Raw genomic sequence first — 17,678 nt, 5'->3', positions numbered from 1 at the left:
TCGACGGAATTACTAATCAACTCCCATCGCAGCACTGAGGAACCATGGGCAACAGGAGTCAAACCTGCTACAGTTGAGAAAGTAAGAGCATTTTTGATAGTGTCTTAATTCCTTCCGATCATGAAAAATGCTCACTTGTTATCTGTTTTTTTCCACCACTGTCTCCATGTGACAAGTTGCATCTGTTATGTAAATGTTCAGCAGCAGCTTCTGACACAGCCACAGATATTAGACAAACTTCATTAGCGTTGAAATAGCGTGAGATATGGCTCGACTTTGCGTTCATAGCATCCTGCAAAGAAGTTCTAATGCGAGCGGAAGTGGCATTATTCATGTTTCCACAATAGCTTGTTATTCATCATAAGACAAAGGAGAATCTCACTCAGCTTGACATAGATGGAGGAGGGCCACCAGGGTATTACTCACATCTGTTGAAAACGGTATGCACAGCCAACTGGATGTCACGATACACCATGCTTATTAATGCAAACAAAGTCTCCCAACACGGAATATAAATGACATTTTCCTTCACATCTGACCATAAATATTAATTGTGTTAAGTCTGTGATGTATTGTGGTTGGGGAGCTGCTTTAGTTGTTTATTGTTAAACCAACAGGATGAATTTTATTCATCTCAGCAGCACATCTTGTGACACCATATTGTGAAGTGCAAACACATGCTGAACTCAGGGTTGTAGTTCCATTTAATACCACAAGGTGGCACTGTAGGCTTACAAACAGTTCTTTGAACATGCACAGCAAAGTCTGTTTTCTGATGACTTCAAAGAAGAAACGTGAAGTGGATTTTGAACCTTAACCATCACCACAGATCTACCATATTTGACCTTTTCAAACACACTTCTACAAACTAATATCAAAGCTTTGTATTCAGTGTATTTCCTTGTCCTTGTAGGTTCACTGTGCATTGTTCAGCACTTCATATGAATTATTCTACCTTAACCACAGACTGCACAAAGAATCAACAGAAGGCTTTTCACCTTGTTCCCTCTTTTCCTTCTTTTAGTTGCAAGTTTGCACAGCTGCCCAGGGAACACAAATGGCATTGAAACTCTTTCCCTGTGGCAGGACATCTGTTGCTTTCAGCTGGCATCCCTTCTGAACTTACTGGAGTGTGCCTTACACAGCCTGACAGCATTATAAATACTGAGGTGACTGTTTTATGTTTTTTAAGGGTTGGTTTTGGATGTGTTAGAAAAGGGGGTGCAAGTTTTGGAATAAAAGAAACAGATTGTGTAATGTGATTTATTTCCCTTGGTATGTCAAGTAACTTTATCAAAGAAGTCATGATGCCATTTCATCCAAATCTTTATTACAAGTGCATCCAAAGTACTTTTTTGTCATTCGTCTTTGCCCTTTCAAAGTAAAAGTGTTATCTCAGCAGACCATGTTTAGGCATGGTCTTTTCCTCAGATTAGTCCCTGCATCACTACATTTACTGACTTAAACCTTTCGCTCAACCTGAAACCTCCAGAGCACAATGCAAGGTATTATGCACTGTGTGTCTTGAAGTTCATCATGGTAGCTGTGTACCAAAGACACATTCATCTGTCTCTCACCGGTAGATTGAAGGAGAAGATAAGCTCTTAGAGATGCGAGATAGACGGTCATATCGCGTCATGTTACACCAAGATACACCGTGTGCATACACATACACAGGCAAGTCACAATGTTGCTATTCAAGCGGATACCACCATTGATAATGCTGTAAATCCTGTACAAAACAAAGCATGTATACATATCCCCCTGCAGCCTCTTGAGGTGGTTGTGACAGCTTGGTGTTACAGCTGCGAGGAAGTCTCCCCTCTCCATAAACTCCTCATACAGGCTGACTGGGAGCCAAGCAGGGCAGAATACTAATTTGCATTCCATTGAAACAAGTCTGCGCTCATGTCATCACTTCCCCTCACTTGAAGTCAGATTTTCTGTGAAGGCAACCATGTAAGCCCATTTTTTGGACCGAAGCCTGACCTTTTTAACTGTAACACAAGTCGAAGACAAAAGAGTACTTTACATTTAGGATTTCTGCGAAAGAAAGCAGAGGCCTTGTTGACCAGTTGAACTGGTTTGACTTAAAAATGCAAAAACTGTTAGTTTATGTCGAATGTATTCAAAAATGACATGATCTTTCTGTTCCTCTATTGTTTATCTTCACTGACTGAATTTATGTTTCAAGATAATCTTTGAGTACTCCCGCCCAGACTGGTACATGGTTCGGCTTAGCTTTTCATCCTCGAAGTCCACGTGGTACAATCCAAAGCGAACACTGTATCCATCGGCCCATTCAAAGTTGTCCAGCAGCGTCCATGCAAAATACCCACGGATGTCGACCCTGTCTGCCTGGACAGCTACAAACAAACAGAGTGTTAAATGATAGAAAATGCTTGTCATTTGAAAAGATTCATTTAAAATTATAGAAGTAGTTTTCTTTTGTATTGTGCAGCATTGGCAACCTTGCAAAGGCTTAAACACAATATTATTAATGTCTTATTTAATCTTATATGAATTCTGTACCACCATAGATCCAAACATTAAAGCTCCGGAATTTGGCAGATAACCTGCAGTATCTTTGAAATAAAAAATACACAGATTGGCCAGAAGGTGGGGCTTAAAGGTCGACTTGAATCTATTTGAGCTTTAATTCTTTGGCTCTGAGGTCTAAAAATAACACAAATATGTTTTTTCTTTTATTTTAATAAGCAGAGAGAATCTACTGCACAGTTTTTTTTTGTTTTCTAAACAATAGGTAATCAAATTGTAATCAGACTTTCCAGGTTATCCAGTGAATATCCCACCAAACTTTAGACACAGTTCTCAAAACTTCCCTTGGTGCACAGAAGCAGATATCTGTATACTCCATTAAGGGGTGAAGGTATATGCAAATTTAAACAACATAAACAATATTAACATAAGACATAACTCTTATTAGAAGCTGAAGATTTACCAGCTTTTACCTTTAGCAATTTCCATAATGGTGTCCTTGTAAAACTTTGATCGTTGATCATCCTCAATTTGCAGCGGCCCCACCTGAGAGAAGCCGTTCTCTGTGATGTAGACTGCTGGGTTTTTAAACGTGTCCTGCAAAGTCGTGGGGCAAAATATTATCGTCAAACAAGGCATCTCAGCTGTCAGACATTCCAGACGGAGACAGATTGGTCTACAATGTGCCGTTTAGCTGCATTTCAGCGGTGCCAAGCTCAAACTAATGGTCTGTGACAAGTCACAACAGCAGGAAATTGCAATTGCAAACACTTTCAGCAAAGTAACAGTTTCATTCAATGTGACAGCACTAATGAAGCATCAATGTGTTTCTGGAGGTGTTAAGAGGAGATTACTGCTTAGAAAATCAATAGCAAGGTACTAAACAAATGTCAGTGTTGTTTGGTTGAAGGCCATTTGTCTTCTTGTTACTCAATTCCGTTTGATGCCAGGAGAAAAATACAAGAAAAATGACTTCACGATTTATCACATTTCATCAAATTGAATTTAAAAGACAGGATGAGGCATATAAAATGAACCTTCAGGATGAATCAGTAGTTAAAGATATACCTTGATATACTTGAGAAGTTTCCTTAAACCATCGGGCACAACAGCAAGCCAGGAAACACCGCAAATAGGCCAGGACGCATCTAAAACTTCTCCAGCATCTCTGTCGCTCTTCATGCACAAAATATTTCCACAACCTTCTCCTTGCTTGATTTTACGAGACGTGTAGTAGTTCAACGCAAAGAAGTCAGCTGTGCCCAAAATGGTGGGTTCATCCTTTGAGAAACTGGGCAGTCTCGAGCTGCCGTTGTATCCCAATTTCTTACTTTCTGCATCAATGGCAGATCTCATTATTTCTGGATAATCTCCAGTTACAAACAGAGGCCAGGCGAACCACCCCAGAGTGAATGCAAGGTAGCGTTCAGTTGCGGCAATATCCTCTTCGCAATGTGTGTTTAAAGGCTCAATCCAGTCACTGTTGATGGCCAGAGACACCAAGCCCCGCTGCGCTGTCCTGAAATAAGAGTTGTAGCCGTGCCAGGCCATGGCGTGGGCACGCAGCATGTTATGACCCACCAGGTAGGCAGTAACCCCCGGTTCTTTCAACCCTGGAGCATGGATGCCATCCTCATGGCCCAGTTTGGCGCAGACATACGGCTCATTGATAGTGATCCAGAGTTTGACGCGGTCACCAAATGTTTGGAAGCAAAACTTGGCGTAGCTCTCAAATAGGCTTGCTATACATGGAGACTTCCAGCCACCCTGGTCTTGGAGAGCTTGAGGCAGGTCGAAGTGGTAGAGTGTTACCATTGGGGAAACATTACAGCCCACCAAATCATTTATCACCTTGTTGTAGTACTGCACACCTGTTGGAAACATGAACAATGCTTGTTTATAGGTGAAAAAAAAAAGTACTTTAACCATTAAAAAACTTGTCCCATTCAGACTTCTTTTGGTCAGATATTTAATTGTTCTGAATACCCCCAATCACATGACAGCTATTTTGTCCTGAAATCACATTCAGGCTGGGAAGCACATTGTTTTTAATATTGTGGTGCAGTGTTGATATGGTGTACAGTACTCTGTAGAAATGCCAGCTATCAGTCAAATCTTAAATGTTGTTTCCATATTGATAATTGGTAGACAACTGACACTGACAATCCAGAGGAAAAGTACTCAAAATTTCAAGTTTAACAACATATTTGACAACAAAATTGGTATCCATTAGAAAACATCTGATTTAAAACTTCAATAACTTCCTTGCTAACACTACTCTTAGCTAGAAATTGGCTGAATGCAAACTTACTTTTGGATTGTGTTGTACAATAGAATAGGAAAGCTGTAATTCGCTAACAGTGGTTGAATGCTAACATTAGTTGTTGGTCTGGTGGTCGCTGATAGATTTATTTTCCCCCATAAAGCTATGTCTGTCATTGCCTCTTTGTATCATATTTTACAACACTTTTGGAAAGTAATGTTAACATTAAGTCATTCTTGAGTTATTATTAGTTGGATATGGCTTAATGGTATGATCAGCAGTTATCTTACAGCAGTGGTTTATCAAATATGTTCTTTCATACTTCTGTAAGACGTTCCAAAACCATTTCAGCATGGCATCAGAGGAAAATGGCGGCTGTGTAAATATATGGTCAATAGGGGATGATAAGTACCTTTTTGGTTAACATGTCTTGTAGTCCCATCAGGCAGCAGGCGGGACCAGGAAAGCGAAAAGCGATAGTGCGTCAGTCCAAGCTGCTGGATACACTCCAGGTCCCTCTCCCACAGCTCGTAGCTGTTACAGGCGACATCTCCACTCTGGTCCCCAAACACTCTGCCTTTCTCATGACAAAATGTGTCCCAGATACTTGGTCCCTTGCCATCTGCCTGCCAGCCACCTAGATGTGCACAAAAACAATTGTTTCATTTTCATTAAAGTAGGTCTGTGAAGGATTATGACATTAGAAGAATCACAGTAATGTTTCTTTAGGGACTGAAGTTTCACTGTGGGTTTTATTCATTGTGACAGTGTCTTGAGCTTATCTCCTGTAAGATTTATGGCTATATTTTTAATACAGTTTATGCTCTGTTAGAGGAATACTTGGATGTAGGTACTTGTGCATCAGTGGACCTGTGAATATGTTTATCTTCTGTAATCTAATGCATTTAACCCCTGATATGACTCCTTATGGTTTGAGTGATTGACATTTTAAGGAAATGGGCACAATACTATCAACGATCACCTGTGTTGTGTAATGCAATCATATACAAGTGTTATGGCTGAGAAACATCCTGAAGCCTTTGTTGTTCATTGTGAGTGTGTCAGACTCTTTGGCAGGGGCGTTGCCAGGTATTCTTGGCCCCCTGAAAAGATATGAGTGGGCCCCATCACCACAGCCAACCCTACAAATATAATGCTGCTGCTATAATACTGGTTTATTGACATTAAACAAAAACATATGCTTAAAACTATCCTGGTTAACTCACTCAAATCTAAGCTAAATATCAATATATATATATTTTTTTTGTTTACAATATTAACCTTCAGACTGTCCACCTCTTTAAACAAGATTATTGCAAGCCAAGTGACTTGTTGATTAACAACAAGGGGGCATTATTTGGCATAATCTAACCTCATGAAGTAAAATAAAACTCTAAAAACCTACAGTTTGCTTTCAATCAGATTCAGCCACACATGATGCTATATGAAAATATGACAATTCCCCATTTTAGGCATGAGACGCATATCTCATGGAGCTGGAAATAAATTCCGGAAATGAATTCTGAATGTTTGTTTATTTAATAAGACAATTTTAGTTATCTTATTTCAGTTATAACAAAACAAAAGAAAAGCGTAGTAGAAAACACATTTTATTTCAGGCCCATTAAGGGCCCCCCTCCCCACTTTGGCCCTAGGTAGTCAGTCCCACTTTTCCCCCCACTACGACGCCCCTGCTCTTTGTACACTGTTTCAATTGTAGTGTGCTGCACGGCCATTCCTCATAGTGTCTGCATGTGTTGATAAAGTTTGCTAAGACAAACAAAGTAAGTTCCAAACTGTAGCCTATCATTCACACACTATACGAATCGAATCATAAATGCCATTGTATTTACTTGCCTTCTACTTGATATGCAGCAGTTCCAGCTCCCCACGCAAAGTCGCGTGGGAACATGTTGGCATCCTGAATTAAAGCCATGTTATTGTATTGTCACCTGCATGTTATATTTGAAGAGCGATGCTATGAGACACCTTGCATTTAAACGTGTTGCGCTTGCACTAAAGATAACAACGCGGCCGTAAATCCTCCACTCTTCGACCAGGAAGGACTACAACATGGAGCGTTTAGGACGCATTACGTTTGTTACGCACAACATGTATGACAAGTCGAAGGGGAAATTGACTTTTTGCTTCGTAGTGGGTGAAATTTCAGGAGTGCTGTGATTAAGAAGTCATTAGTAGGAAGTACTTTGTTTAAAGAGTTCAGGCTGTCTATTTTCCCTTGAAAGCTGTATTTGGAATTTGGTGCCTCCATCCACCAAGCAGCACTTGAAAGCAGCACAATAAGCTGCAGCCCAGCGTGATAACTCGTCAAGTTGGAGCTGTGTGCCCAGGCAGCTTTTAACTTTGAGTTTAATGTGTAGTTTTTCCGAGACATAAATTCATGTTTATTATCTTTTTTGAATTTAATGTTAAGGCTAAAGAAAATAAAACATGTGGAATTCCTTTCATTCCGAATGCCTTTTACAACATCCCCTTGCCCCTTGACTGAGAGTGGTAAAATGGGACACTTTTCTCGCTTTAAGACACTGTTTCATCCTTTCTGCTACATGCAACAATGTGACATCTTTTATGTATGAGGACAAAAAAAGGTTAAAGGTTGCTCGTCAAATTGAGTCAATCCACACATGCTCTGATAACAAATGAACCAGTGGAGGTCAAAGCATAATGGCCCGAGGGTATATGTTTCTCGACCTGTGATCACTTCAATGCTATCCTTTGGTTTATTTTCTATAGAATGAAGAGGCTCACTTGACTTGATCATAACAAAGAAAATGTATTGATTGCCAGAGGGCAAGAACACCCATATTAACTAAATATTGACTATAATATTAAAAAAACATTTTATTCTTGGCTTTTCTGTACAGCCTATAGCAAATAGAAAGAAGTTTGTGTCAAGGCTGTAACAAATGAATAAGAGGATTATGAGTTGACAATGTATTGAGAGTAAGTAACCTACAAACCGTCATGACGTCATGAGACGTCTTCCAGAATATATTTTTTAAGCCATCTAAAAGATAGTACATTTTACACATTATATTACAAAATATAGTAAAAATAGTAGCTAACCTTGCAACAAAACCTTGAAAATAGAAAATTTACTGAGTTTTCTGCCTTTCTTCTTGCCAGATGACGCCTTATACAGGGTTAGTAAACAGTTAATTATGGATAGCATCAGTAGCAGTAGGTCAATTCATAAAGGCATAGGAAACACAGCCACATGCTCATATAGGTATGCTAACTTTCTGCAGACCAGCTAAATTAAGTCACATTATATCACTTTGAGGGACATTAGGGGTCACAAATCTTTGGCACCTATATTTTGGGGGTAAAAAAAGGAACAGTGTGGGCAAAGAATCATGGGATACAAACCCCTTAATTTGAAATACACTAAAAGGTCGACAGACAATGGAAACAACTTGAGGAGTAGGCCTTCAAGCAACTACCAACTTTATTCAATTGTTGTTAATTTAACCCAGTGATTCTCAAATGGGGGTACGCATACCCCTAGAGGTACGTGGGAGTACCTCAAGGGGTATGTGACAAATGCAAAAAAAAAAATCAAAAAGTTGCATCACAACAAATAAAACAGAAATCTGATTAAAAACAACTTTATCAACAGCATTTCATTTTAATTTCAATGCAACATCAAATAGGGCACTATTTCCAAATTGAGCATATTCATTCATAACATATCATTTGCAAAACCGCTTGGACCAGACAGCCTTCAGCGAGCAATCACATATATTTGCATGCTAATAAAAGCGAGGCCAGGAGGATAACAATGGACAGCTGGTTGAAATGCTTCTTGTTTGACAGAAATAAACTGGTGTGCTCCTTGGGCAATCAAAGGTATTAGCTGCCTTAATCTTTAACCATTTCTGAAAAATATTGCACTACAAAGGTATAGAATTTGTGTCATCTTTCATTTCAATGTTATTATGACATTGTAAAACCACATGCATACATTTATTCATGTTAATTTCCCATATTATTTCCTGAATTTTTTTCTCGGCCATACAAGGGGTACCGAAATTGTTTTTGAAAAGGGGAACACAAACCAAAAAAGTTTGTGAACCCCTGATTTAACCAACGGAAGTAGAAGAAGAGGTGCGCGAACTTACCGCAGCTGAGCCTTTATTCTGAAAAGCAAAACGGATGTGGTTTTAATCTTCTCCCACTTGACACTGGTGTCTGCCGGGGCAGGACCATGGGAAGAGGACTTCCCAGTGGATTGAGAACTGCTTTGAACACTTTATAAAGACACATTGGAGCTACAAGAGAAACAGCAACTCATTGGATATTTTTTTACAAGCGACAGCGAGTTTTTAATGGAGTGTTATTCGAGCATTTTTAGCATATTTGGAACTTAAATTCGTTGTTGTAAGCGCTTTTGTCTGTTTTTTTTAAAGTAATTTCCTGTTGGTGCCTGGGAAAAAAGATAGGGGGAAAGTTTCCTCCCTCTCGTTTAGTCTTCTACATACCAAAGTACTGGGAAATGAAAGTAAGTGTTTGAAAAAGAGAAGCTTGCCTTTATTTTCTGAACGTACTGCGGATACACTGGGAATAAAACAGCCGTCTCATGTGGAAAAGACAACACTGTGAATCGGTCCCACGCTAGGAGCAACAAAGGAAACCTCCTGGATAAGTTATTTACCAAGCAGCTCGCATGCGCAGCTTTTAAAAACTGAGGCACAGGAGTGTTGAAGGAAATGAACACAACGCCAGCATGGAAAGGGAATTATAAAGGAATCGCTTGATAACAAAGAAGGGGATCTCTTTCCGTCGGACTGAGCAAGGGGAAAGCCCTGCGAGAAATGGAGGAGGAAGGCTCACTTGAGCCAAACAAGATGCTGGAAAAGGTCTCATGTGTGTCTTTAACCTGGTCTGGATTTAAGACGTGTTGTTCATAACAGAGCTGCCGAGTGTTAGTTACAACATCTGCCCTGTTTTTAGTATCAAAACATTCATTTCTCTGCCAATGCTGCAGCGGTTCTGTGGTCGTGTGTGAAAATGAGGGTGGATCTGTTGCAGTTGTTTGTGGTTTTGCTGCTCTGTGGCGGGGCAGGCTCGGCGGTATCATCTGATTGCAAATCATATGATGAACGCTCGAAAAACGAGGGGAAGGTGGTGTGCAGCAACATGGAGCTCCATCAGGTGTTACCCCCGGACTCGTTCCCCAACAGGACGCTCACGCTGTGAGTATACATACATGCATCTTATTGCTTCATATCAAGCTATTGTGGAAAGTCATGAATCCTGTACCTTCAATCTGTTTACAGTCAACTTGTTGTCTTGAGAGTGTGTTCCTCTACATCAGTGGTGTCCAAACTTTTTTCAAAGAGGGACTAATTTGATGTTGTCAGAATATCTCCGGGCCATTGGCTCCCACTGAGACTTAGGAATCATTAAAGTTATACATGAATTATTTTACATTTTTTCTCAATAAATCAGGTAGTCATTAGTTCTCCACAAACCACGTGAACATTAGCAAACTTTATCTTCTTCTGGAGCAAAATGTTTTTCATTAGGGTCGGGCAATGTGGGAAAAATATTGTATAATTATTTTTCTATGGCAGAAACATGATCTGGATTTCATCACACTTCTATTTTATGTTGTTTTTAAGACTTTTCTGTCCAGTAGACAACAATTTAAGAAGCTGGTCTCCTCATCTGCAAACATGAAAACAAAAGTAGTGACTTTTTCAAATAACCTGGACCCGGAAAGTTTTATCTATCCACCCATCCCACCCATCCAACAAATTATCTTTTGTATCTATCTTTATACATCCATTTATTGTACCCATCCATCCCAATTCAACAATCAATCCACCAATTCATCTTCATATCCACGCAAACATCTTTTTCTCTATCCAGTCTATCAAGTCCAGTCTATCTATCTATCTATCTATCTATCTATCTATCTATCTATCTATCTATCTATCTATCTATCTATCTATCTATCTATCTATCTATCTATCTTACCCATTTTTCCAATCACCCTTCCATCCATCTGTCAATGGGGTGCAATAAGTTTTTCATTAGGGTCGGGCATGTTGTTTTTAAGACTTTTCTGACCAGCAGACAACAATTTAAGAACTTAATAATTCTTGTCCTGCATTCTGAACTCTTTTTATTCTCCAAATTTTGCCTTTTCTGCACAATTTCATAATTTTGATCTTGTCTTTTAGTGTTCATCAAGAACATTATCACATCATGATAAAAAAATCAATTTGAAAAATCTGTCAACTTTAAGAATTTGTGTGTTTCCTCCGAATTATATTCTTGCAGAATATCCAGAGCTTTGGCTTTAGTAGTCCATATGAAGTTTTTGAGACGTTTCTGGATTGACTTTAGGTTTGTTTGTGCACGTGAAAGAAACTGCAAATGTACAGATGATTCAGAATACTGTGATTAATATCTGTGCTATAGCACATTTAAGATGGAAGCTTGGGGCCATAATTAAATGGACCTTGGGCCATGATTGGCCCCCGGGCCGTACTTTGGACATGCCCTATATGAACATCTTTATTCACCTTTTGAGGTTTTGTAAATTCAACACTTAAATAGCATGGATTGTCTAGACTTGCACATGCTTTTGTGATCCTTAACTTTACAGCTTTTCAAGATAAAGTAGAGCCTTGTAAACTAAACATGCCCATCTTACTTGGTGTGCAATAAGATAGTCCAGATGGATTTAGCTTTATAGGGTAAAGTAACTATGTGTCTTCCTCTGATGTATCAGTTCTTTGTATAGCTTTTGAAGTCAGGAATCACACATCAATATAACTAGCTAAAAGCCAGAAACTCAAAGCCGTGCACCCAGTGCACTTGTGCTTTGTGGTGTTGATGAGTGATGGGGGGGGGGGGGGATCTGAGAATACCAGGGCAGGGTGCAGGAGCAGAAAGCAAATAATAGACTCCAGGGAGGGAAAGAAAGCGAGAAGATTGTCTGGTAAGTTGAGTGGGTGTGCATGTTTTGACCTGTTTACCACAAGCTGCATTCACTTAAAGTACTTCATAGATTTAGAAACTTTAAGTACATGGATTTCAATCAGACTAACTTGACTTGAGTAATCTTGAATGGATTATACATCTGTTGCTTTATTCTTTTAAGGGATAACACTACTGTCAGAATTTGGTACTCAAACACATCAGAAAATGATGGAAATACAAGAAAGGCCTGTGATGTCATGTTTCTGTCTGGTTGTTGTTAAGCTTAAAGTTTAGGTTGAACTATGCATTCAATTAATTTTAGGACCATGGGCTACTAGGAAAATGACCCTACCTCCAATATTTATTATGCCCTTCCCTTACATTTTCTATACTTCTATAATGTCTAACGAGCAGCCAAAAAGGAGTGTATCATATTGCACATTCCAGAAAACAAAGAGGAACCAAACTCAGGCTTCTGATGAAGCTGGTCTCCTCATCTGCAAACATGAAAACAAAAGTAGTGACTTTGACATATTACCTTGATGCGGAAAGTTTATCTATCCACTCATCCAACAAACCAACCTGTCTCTATTTTTATACATCCATTTATTGTACCCATCCATCCCAATTCAATATCTTCATATCCACCCATCTATCTATCTATCTATCTATCTATCTATCTATCTACCCATCTATCCTGTCACCAATTTTTCCAATCACCCTTCCATCCATCTGTCAATCCATCCGCCCATCCATCTATCCAGCCAACCATCCCTACATCCATCATTCCCACCATCCATCTTTCAGCCATCCATCCAACCACCATCCCTTCATCCATCTTTCCAGCCATCCATCTTTCCAGTCACCCTTCCCCCATCCCTCTTTCCATCCACCCATCCTTCCATCCATCTTTCCATCCACCCTACCCTCCATCCATCTTTCCATCCACCCTTCCCTCCATCCATCTTTCCATCCACCCTTCCCTCCATCTATCTTTCCATCCATCCACCCTTTCCTCCATTCATCCATCCATCCACCCAACTGTCTTTCCATCAATCTTTCTATCCACTCTTCCAGCCATCAAACCTCCCGCCATCAATCCTTTCATCTACCCTTCCCGCCATCCATCTTTCCATCCACTCTTCCCGCCATCCATCTTTCCATCCACTCTTCCATCCATCTGTTGTTTCATCTGTTCTTCCATCCATCCCGTAAAGGATTACTTGTGGGGGCTTGCTGTCGTTTGTAAAAGGCGGGGTACACCTCTGCTGTGTTGCCAGTTCAGCAGTGCCCTGTCTACCTGAATCAGTTTTTACACACTGACTCTAAATGTTGCCATTGTTTTGTGTAGATTGAGGGACATTTTATTGCAGTAAAAAAACAGTTCCCTTTAAAAACAATGAGCATCAGTGACAAGTATTCTGTTTTAGAGTTATCCTTGTTTTCCCCTCAGATACTCAAATCACTGTTCTGTTTTCACCGTGAAGCGCTCTGAAATCATTCAGTAAGCCCTCAGTCTTGTCCTGCTGTTTGCCTTGTCTTCATGTCTTCAGTGAGCTCGGGGTATGTCATTTTGTTTTGACAGCCATGGATTGGATGTTGAGCCAGGTTTCCTCAAGATTTAGCACTGAGCTGAAGAAGCACTGTAGTATTGAGGATGGCCTCTGGAGAGCAAGAAAGATGTAATTAGAGAGCAGAGACAGACGGCAGTGCAACTCTCTGGAATGTTTTTCCTGTCTCTGGATATTTCTATTCATTCATTTTACTACAACAACAGAAGAACTGTTCAAGTGACATGTTTGATAGTCAGAAGCTTTTATTTTGAGAGAGCTTCAAAGATTCATTGGTTGAAAACAACATTTTTAGTCACATATTTCAAAAATAGATAAATTATTTTATACGGATGAGCTTTTTGCTGTGTTGTTACTGGACAGTCTTAGATTCTGAGGCATTTTACGACTGGATTAATGGAGAAATGAATGAAATATTATAGACTGAGTAATTGAACAACTGTTGAGTCGATCTGAAGGTAAGTTGCAGCCCCATAGTTGACTGCATGCAACTTCTTTGGGAGTTGATTTATGACCTGGAAAATCGGCTAACCCACTCCTGAGGTTAGGTGGTCCTGTTTTATGGCTCTCCTAGTTCCTTGTGGCGGGGTTGACCCAGCCTGGACACAGCTGGTTGGGTCTACAATAAACTGAGGCAGGGCTCTGAGCTGCTACGAGAAACATGTCTCTGTTTTGAAGATTGTAGATCATGACAAATCCCACCTTAGTTTACTATCTATCAGATCAAAATTTCCACATCAAATTCACATTAAAAGTGCAGAGAAAGATAGTTAATGTAAAGAATGTTTAGAGGCCGTGTGTGTGTGTGTGTGTGTGTGTGTGTGTGTGTGTGTGTGTGTGTGTGTGTGTGTGTGTGTGTGTGTGTGTGTGTGTGTGTGTGTGTGTGTGTGTGTGTGTGTGTGTGTGTGTGTGTGTGTGTGTGTGTGTGTGTGTGTGTGTGTGTTTTAATGGATGGCCTTGGCAGAAACAGCAGTATAACCTGGATGTGATTGGAGATCATTCCATTCATCATTATTCCTCCCTCTCTTAAGATTCCCTGCTGTCCTCTTCAGGAGGTCTGGATTCCAGAGTTTAAAAGTTTTAATCAAGCATCCAAGAGAACATAAAAAGGAGTTAAAACTCTTTCTTCTGAACAAATCCTAAGGCAGTGTGGAACTTCTTGAACCTTGGATAATTGGTTTTCCTTCATGCCAGAATATTAACCCCAGATACTCTCAAGTAATTGGTTTTAAAGATACTGGGTCCTTCATTTGAACCATTCCTGGTTTTTAACTCACCAGACTCAAATGTTTTCTGGTTTGAGTTCAGTGCTGTTTTGCTGTAAAAGCCTCTCGGTAGAGAAAAGATGGATGATGCATTCCCTGCATTTTGTGCTCTCCAAATGATACCACATGCCAAAGTAATCCGAGAGGAAATGACACAAATGTGTTTACAGCTGGCCTGTTCTCCCCTGTCAGTGTAGGCCTGAGCTAAAACTGCAGGGCTTGAGTTTAACCTCGCATGGGGGGATAAATCTGGTTGTGTGAGCAGTCTGTATGGGTGTGTACATGAGCGTTTATTTCTGTGTTCCTGTGTACTTACTTAGTAGACAGGAACACAGAAATAAACGCTCAGACAGGAACAGCCTATATTTAACCCTATAGTGTTCTCCCAGCTCATGTTTCTTCCTTTCCAGCTCTTGTTTAGTGTAATCAGGATCTATTCACAGGAACACCTGGGTTGGACAGAGCAAGTAAGCACACCTGGTTGTGGCCCCCACAGAGCTGAGCAGCGAAGGATTAATGTCAGGAAGAAAGCAGGGATTTCCTCCCTCGCTGCAGGAAAAGCAAGTTTGATGACACATTGGAGTGCAGTTAACTGTCGTGTTTCACAGCAGTGCAAAGTAGAGGCTAGGGTTACATCTTGTCTGGTTTCCTTCAGACTTCACTTCCTAAAGGTCAGGCTTGTATAAATGATTCTTGTTGGTTTCCAAATGGTGGCAGTAGAAATTAATCCTGGAGTCTAAATTGATGTATTTGCTATGACAGAGTATTAAAGCCACCTTATAGAAAAAACATTGAGGTTTTAAGATAAGTCGTTAATTACACATCACGTTCATCATTTCATAGCTGGCAGTTAGCTGCTCTTCTAATAACCCCCTGTATGTTGTTTTGGCTTTCATAAAGATTAAATTAATCCTCTAATTAGGAACTCTTTCTCATACAATTCAATCAATCAATCAATCAATCAGACTTTATTTTTAAAGCGCTTTTCATACAATGATATTGTAACAAAAAGTGCTGTACAAAAGAAATAAAAATAAAAAGACCCCCCCCATCCTAATCCCAACCCAGCCCAGACTCCAAAACACACCCACAATCTTAAGGTGAGGAAGACAATATATGCAACAATAATAATAAAAACGATGAAAATACAATAAATAATTACAAATAAAAAAATAAGTTGCTGAAGGAACTGAGGAAACGCTCTTTTGATATCTTAATGAGGAAACACTGGAGTTAAAATAAGATGTTAAAACTCAACACAATAAATTAAAATCACCAAAATAAAATAAATTACTAAGATAATAAAACACTAAAATATGAAACCATAAAGGGAAAATAAGATGCTATACTAAAAAAGAAATAAAAAAGAATAAAAAGTGACTAAACTTTGAACTAGATGATAAATAAATAAATAAAACTGTAAGAATAAAACTCAGTTAAGGCGAGACTAAAAAGGAAGGTCTTGAGTTTGCTCAATTGTAACTTAATCATGTACATTTAAGACTTTATTCTTGTAAGTGTTACACTTTTTCCTTGTATATATTTACAGCTTTACTCACATATAATTGAGACCGCATTTTTGTAAATGAACAACAAAATTCTCAACGTATCCATTTTATCCCTTGATGTGGCTGCAGTCCTCCATCTTAATTTGCTAATTGTGTCTTTCTAAAACATTTTTAAACACTTTGCTCAGAATTAATGTGTACAACCTGAGCGATAAAGCAATACAGTAAACTAGAGTCAAAAAATGCTCAAATTTAAGGTTAATGTGTAAAATCTTGCAAAATAACGGGTGCAGCTTTAGCTAAGTGGCTAAATTGCATGCCCCATGTACAGAGACTTCACTCCTCAAAGTGTCAGCTCTTGGTTCTACTCTCACCCATGGCAATTTGCTGCATGTGTTCCCCCTCTCCTCCCTGTTTCCCAACACTATCTGCTCTCCAGAGTTTTCAATAAAGGCACAAACAGGCCAAAAACAACTGAAAAAGGTGTTTTTTTTATATTGGCAAAAATAACAGCAGCACCTGGATAAGGTCCTCTTCCTTCCAGCCTTTTCTTCTCACTCAACCAGTCCTGTAACACTTCCAAGGCCCATGCTGTGTTGTAGCTTGTGCTTGCTTTGTGTCTGTTTTCTTCAATTTGCTAGATGTCTCTTTCACTGAGCTCTTTGTGTATTTTAACAGCTCACTAGTTTCTGCACAGGTTTTCATCCTCTTGTCTTCTTTTCTCCACTGGTGACTGGTCAGCCATTAACCACCAATCTCAGGTTTTGTGCCCATCAAATATACTGACAGTAATATTAAAAATGTCCTCCACATTGCTTATTGATGCAGAAACGAGCACTTTTGCCAGATTGTCAACAGTAAGAGTTGAAATCATAATGACCGGTGTCTTTAGGTTCTCCCTGGCATCGCTCATGCTATTCAGAATTAACAATCATTGTTGTGGGATTTTGACCTGTCAAGTATTGAACACAGCCCGGTGCTTAGGAAGGAAGCTGGGTAATAACCATGTTTCACAGCTTAGGGATACAATCAGTAAAATGTGTTGAGTGATTAAATAAATGACAGAAAACGTAGCTTTCTGTTACAAAAGAATGAAATGGTCTGTAATTTCATTTTAAAGTGCAGCTGTTTCGTAACATGCAAATTAGAGACGAGGTACAAAGACACGAACATTTGACACAACATTTTGAACAACAAACAAGTATTCAGGGGCCTTCAATGTGCTTTTCATGTGGGATGAAGCCTCATATTACATTATAGAATTGACTGATGCATAAAAGAGTAATTGCTATCTAGGTTTTTACAGCAAAACTTGTGAAATGGTATTGAACCAACAATAAAGGGATAACATAAAGGGCTTACCTTCCTGCAGCAAAAAAAAAAGGCTCTGTCTTTTATAGTTTTTATTTGAGAACCATTTTCACAGGATCATGCATCAGCCCTCAGGAGATCTGTTTTCAAGGGTTGAAATCTTACTGTAAACACAGACACATTAGTTTGGAACGCACCAGTCTTTTTGTCAATCATCGCATCTATTTATTCTTTTCTACATAAAGGCTACTGTGCCACGCAGGGAGCCTTTGAAGTGCCTGTGTAACCAGACCACAGTTGCCTGCTG

The 17,678-nt window shown here is 39.4% G+C and overlaps 2 protein-coding genes across 4 annotated transcripts in view; one reads left to right on the top strand and one right to left on the bottom strand.

Annotated features, from left to right (window-relative positions):
* Positions 1-1,224: 1,224 nt before the first annotated feature.
* On the bottom strand, positions 1,225-7,007 carry gba3 (glucosidase, beta, acid 3). 2 transcript variants are annotated; one of them, XM_034676998.1, is made up of 5 exons: positions 6,620-7,003; positions 5,175-5,399; positions 3,568-4,370; positions 2,973-3,096; positions 1,225-2,366 (listed from the first exon to the last, which is right to left on the bottom strand). In XM_034676998.1, exons 1-5 carry the CDS (start codon positions 6,696-6,698, stop codon positions 2,170-2,172), a joined length of 1,428 nt encoding a protein of 475 aa, XP_034532889.1. In that variant the 5' UTR covers positions 6,699-7,003; the 3' UTR covers positions 1,225-2,169. The 2 variants fall into 2 exon arrangements, with proteins under 2 accessions (XP_034532889.1, XP_034532890.1); XM_034676999.1 differs by having other exon boundaries at positions 2,196-2,366; positions 2,963-3,096; positions 6,620-7,007.
* Positions 7,008-8,944: 1,937 nt separating this feature from the next.
* adgra3 (adhesion G protein-coupled receptor A3) overlaps positions 8,945-17,678 on the top strand; it is a 40,616-nt gene continuing 31,882 nt past the window's right edge. Inside the window, exon 1 of one of the 2 annotated variants that reach the window (XM_034676594.1) lies at positions 8,945-9,978. In XM_034676594.1, the coding sequence (XP_034532485.1) occupies positions 9,794-9,978 (185 nt within the window). In that variant the 5' untranslated portion in view covers positions 8,945-9,793. The remainder of the gene's footprint in view (positions 9,979-17,678) is intronic. The other variant, XM_034676596.1, reaches the window with a different exon arrangement.

This window comes from Notolabrus celidotus, chromosome 23 (genome assembly GCF_009762535.1).
Source record: "Notolabrus celidotus isolate fNotCel1 chromosome 23, fNotCel1.pri, whole genome shotgun sequence".
NCBI lineage: Eukaryota > Metazoa > Chordata > Actinopteri > Labriformes > Labridae > Notolabrus > Notolabrus celidotus.
Note: the sequence above shows the minus strand (reverse complement) of the source record. Positions and strands in the feature narration are given on the sequence as shown.